The 5,251-nt window shown below is 31.9% G+C and overlaps 1 protein-coding gene across 1 annotated transcript in view; it reads left to right on the top strand.

Annotated features, from left to right (window-relative positions):
• The window catches only part of LOC112024996 (probable inactive leucine-rich repeat receptor-like protein kinase At3g03770), a gene marked incomplete in the record, with an annotated part of 7,214 nt that extends 5,620 nt beyond the window's left edge, over positions 1-1,594 (top strand). Inside the window, 2 exon segments of the mRNA XM_065780343.1 lie at positions 860-1,144; positions 1,357-1,594. Coding sequence (XP_065636415.1) covers positions 860-1,132 — 273 coding nt within the window.
• Between the last annotated feature and the right edge of the window lie 3,657 nt (positions 1,595-5,251).

Raw genomic sequence — 5,251 nt, 5'->3', positions numbered from 1 at the left:
CATGGTAACCAACATCAATAATATGAAAACAAAAATTAGAATTCAAATACTATACGAGATCACAGGAAAAGGCAACCCCAAATTTGAATACAAGACAGGATTCAATCCAGCAGTATGTAACCCCCACTACAAACTTAGTGCTCAAAATTCTATGTATTCCTGGGTTTTCCCCCTTTATTTGCAACTAGCCAATAAGAAAATTAAAGTTACTTTTGTACATAATAAGAAGAGCTGTAAACTAACCAATTATTTTGGAAGAAAAAGTGTTTTTCTTGTAGTTGTTGATGATCACACATCACCAACTGTTACCCCCGCTGCTGACTTAGTGCTCAACTGTTTTGCTTTTGTTTGCAATGACCACACTCACACCATTGCTATGTCAATATGTCATTGTTAATTTTCATATATGTGTTCTTTTTGGTAGTCTGATAAATGCAAATTTAAAGTGGTTCTCCTATATTAAACTTGTCACAAACAGTTCCCTCAGAAGCTTATTCAAAAAAATTGAACAATATAAAGAATGTTGCTGTGACTTTGCCAGAGTTTAATTTCCAATCTTCTAACAGTGGTGTTACTCAACTCATTGTATCTCTAGTGGTGTTAATCACTAAGCTTTACTCCGGCCATCAACTTAACCACAACTTATATCTTTTCTCTAAGCCTTTGGATCAGTTGGATACAAAATTTAGGACACTGAGAACTAACATGCGTGGAGTTAGTGTTCTCTTGTCAAGATATATTGTATGTTTTACTGGCCATGAGCTTACAGAATATTGGTAACCAATGTTTGTGCTAACCATAGCATGATTGATGATCTCATATAATGTGCATAATTCTACGACTCCTTAACACCATGCAGTTACAAGGATGCATTGCAGCTGATGATGTAGCTCGAAGGAACATGGTTGACCCAGCAGTACACAAGGCATGCCTGGATCAATCATTAAAAACAATGATGGAGATCTGTGTTAGGTGTCTGCTTAAGGACCCGGCAGATAGACCTTCTCTTGAGGATGTGCTTTGGAACTTGCAGTTTGCAGCTCAAGTTCAGGATGCTTGGCACGGCGACTTTCAGAGCAATGAGGGGTCTCCAGTCTCAGCTTCACATTCTCGAAGACTCACCTTCCATTAGTGGAACATACAGGTTTTTATGTTTTGGTCTCACTTCATATCTTTTTGTGGAAATGGATGCAAAATTGGCATGTCATTTATGATAAGAATAATTTTACAAAATTGGCATGTCATTTATGATACGGCTACTTGTGTAAATGAGGGAACTTAAGATATGATATGTGATCTCTAGCCTTGACATTTATAATATTTGTAGTGATGAACATATAAAATCATGTACTGCAGATGGATGAAAGTTCCAAAAGGAAAAGGAAAAGGGGAAATGAAGTAGTAATTCATAAGACTGACTGATGCTCTATTTTTACTGGTATGACAAGCGTGCTTGATCAGTTCTCAAGTACTTTATTCCCCTCTCCACTTAATTTTTGTATTTGTCAAAATCTGTATTCTTATTTACAAGCAGATGGAAATAACTGTTCATATAAAGGTATCCCTTGAGAAGAAATTTCCCATTTGCCATTAACTGTAATTTCTTATTGATGTGAATCATTCTTCCCTCCAGAACAGCCCTTAATGCCTTTTTGAATTGTTCTTATATGCTAAGCATATTTAGCATGGTAGATTAAAGGCCCTAATGGAGTTCAATGAGAAAAAGAAATGCCTTCTTGGGTTATGAGTTCTGCATCTATCAGTTTTTTAAGGGAAGGATTGTGACAGAGCCAAGAAAGCTTGTTTTGAAGAGAGAGAGAGAGAGAGAGAGAGAGAGAGAGAAGGGGGGGGGGGGGGGGGGGGAGGTTGCGTTTCTGTGAATATAGACAAATAGGTGTGTACAAACGCAGGAGTCCTGTGGATCCGCAAAGTCCCAAATTAATTGGCTTATTAGAAAAAGGGTCTGGCTTGTGTCTAATGAAAGTTTTCACTGAACATGTTGGATCTTGGACACGTGTCCAAATCCTGCCGTGTCCAGTGAAAATTTTCACTAGACACAAGCCTTGCCCTTAGAAAAGAAAAAACCTATGCAAATGCTTACAAATGATATGTCATTGATTACCAAAAAAATAATAAAAATCAAACATTCATTATTAAGTGGTTGAAACTCACCAATCACATTCATTGCCATGTTAGTTTGTAAGTCATTGCTATGTTAGTTTGTAAGTTTTATATAGTAAAATTTATTGTGACTTTAACATTTTTCTTCTTCACCTATAACAAGTGTTAGTGGAAGTTCTAATATCAATTGTTGTAATTTGAAGTTAGCGGAAGTTCATCGCATGAACAAGAAAACAAGATATCCACACAATATAACAATATTTAACATGTTTTAGCTAACTCCATGCCTAATGACAGCTCTAGGATTTTTTTCTAGAAGGTCAATAGTGTCAAAGCTAGGGAATTTGTTGTGGGGGAGTAAAAAATAAAATAAAATAATAATAATAATTATTATTATTCTTATTTTTTGTATATACAATCATATTATATACAATTTAGTATACAATATAACTATATTGTACAATAGTCTAAAAAATTATTAATAGTTTAAAGATTTGTAAGACAAAAACCATTAAATGCATAAATAAATATAATTAAATAACTAATCATACATTTTTGTCAAATTAATAACAGTTTATTATATGAGTAATACTATAGCCACAAACTGTCGATGTGATCAACTTTTATTGGTTTTTAGTTAGGCTCACTATTAGCATCACTTTTTCATTTACCAATAATCATTCACCACATAACAGTTTGCAAAAAATTTTGTAAAGAAGTTTGTATCTCTAGCATTGCTCTTTTTATATTTATATGCAATATCAATTAAATAAAAATATATATTAAAGAAGAATAGTAACACACTTAAGAGTAGGACTATGTGTAAATGTGAAACCAAGAAAAAAATAGTAACTGATATAAATTTTCTATTTTGAAGTGTATGGTTTTTTAATTGTACATGTGGTCGGTCTTTTGGAATTGAAGCAAACGCTAAAAGACTTTTAAGACTTAGAAACCTATAGAGCAATTATCAAACTACTTTATTAGACAAAAAGAAAACATAGAAGGGAGAAAGAGAGATAGAGAGAATGAGAAAAGACTTATAGATGTAAATATAGATTGGTTAATTGTCCTAGTGGTGATGTGTCAATAGTGGACAATCAGCAAATGAAATCAAGTCACACATTAAGTCTTTGAGTTATCATGACTCATATAGCAATGACACGTGGCAACGTATTTTGTACGTTCAAAACACTATTGAGATTAAATTCTATAAGGATGGGGTGTAAAACCTATGTTTTACACCATCCAATAAATGATTGTCACATTAGCATTTTACTTAAAATTTATTAAAATTCAATACATCCTACCACACCTAATAACATCTTAATAGATTCCCAATTTGGTTGGATTTATATATGGGTATTAGAATTGATTAAGTGTGATTGTGTTTATTCTTAAATATGTCATAAGATGATGTGTCATGTTGGGATTGGAGGGGTAAAACATGGGTTTTACACCACGTCCTTATAGAATTTAATCTCAACACTATTTATCTAGGAATTCTCAAAAGTTTGCATATCCAACAAACACTATTACTCAAAGAATTTACATAATAACATACGGTCGAAGTACGCAATTTTTCGAAGAATGCTCAATCTTTTGTTTTGTAAGTGCGAATTATGCAATTTTTTGAAGAACTCTCAAAATTTTGCATGTTCAACACAAAGTTTTTCAAAAAACAAATTGCTTGTCCATCAAATACTATTACTCAAAGAATTTACAAAATTTTATACATTTAAATTATGCAATGTTTTGAAAAATGCTCAAAATTATGACGTTCAACATGCACACTTTAAAAAAGAAAAGATGTGCATCTAATTAACGAAAAAGTATTTTGTATCAAATGATATCACGTCATCCATATCAAAACTCAATAAATGAGAGACGTGCAAAAGTAACTACCCACTAACACGTCTTTTAATTGTTAATGGTTTAGTTATTTTTTGCTGACATGTCTCACATTTATTAGATTTTAATACCGTTGACACGATATTATTTGATATCAAATACCTTCTCCTGACGAATAGTGTCACTCGAAGAATTTACATAATTTTGTACGTTGAAAGCATGCTATTAATCGAGAAATGCTCAAAATTTTGCATCTCCAACAAACACAATTTTTCAAAAAAATTTGTGTATTTAACGAACGCTACTCCTCAAAGAATTTACATAATATTATACATTCGAACTTTGAAGTACGCAAATTTTCAAAGAATGGTTAATCTTTTGCACATTCAATGTCCACAATTTTTCTAATAAAATTGCACATTCAACGAACACTATGACTCAAACAGTTTACATAATTTTGTAAGTGTGAATTAAGCAAATTTTCCAAAAAAAAGGCTCAAAATTCCACACGTTTGTCACACAATTGTTTTTCTTTAAAAAAAATTGTGCATTCATCAAAACCTATTACTCAAAGAATTTACATAATTTTGTATATTTAAAATACACAATGTTCGTTGGAGATGCAAAATTTTGAGCATTTCTCAATTAATAGCATGCTTTCAACGTACAAAATTATGTAAATTCTTCGAGTGACAAAATTAAAATACACAATGTTTTGAAGAATGCTCAAAATTACCTACGTTCAACACATACATTTTTTATTTTATTTTATAAATTTGTGCATTCAAAAAACACTTTTACTCGAAGAATTTAATTTTGTACATTCAAAATACACTATTCATCAAGGAATGCTCAAAATTTTGCACATCCAAGGAACACAATTTTTCAAAAAATTTTGCACATTCAACGAAATCTATTACTCAAAGAATTTACATAATTTTGTATGTTCAATTTACGCAATTTATCGACGAACACTCAAAATATTTCATGTCCAACGAACAAAAATTTTCCACAATTTTGTGCATTTAATGATTATTAAAACTCATAGAATTTGCATAATAACTTACGTTTGAACTACGTAATTTTTGGAAGAACACTCAATCTTTCGCATGTTTAACGTCCACAATTTTTCTAAAAAAATTGCACATTCAATGAACACTATGACTCAAACAATTCACATAATTTTGTAGGTGCGAATTACACAATTTTTCGAAGAATACTCAAAATTCTACACGTTCATCACACACATTTCCCTCCCCCCCCCCCCCCCCCCCCACAC

The sequence above is a fragment of the Quercus suber genome, unplaced genomic scaffold (assembly GCF_002906115.3).
Source record: "Quercus suber isolate HL8 unplaced genomic scaffold, Cork oak 2.0 scaffold_233, whole genome shotgun sequence".
In the NCBI taxonomy this organism is placed as follows: domain Eukaryota; kingdom Viridiplantae; phylum Streptophyta; class Magnoliopsida; order Fagales; family Fagaceae; genus Quercus; species Quercus suber.
Note: the sequence above shows the minus strand (reverse complement) of the source record. Positions and strands in the feature narration are given on the sequence as shown.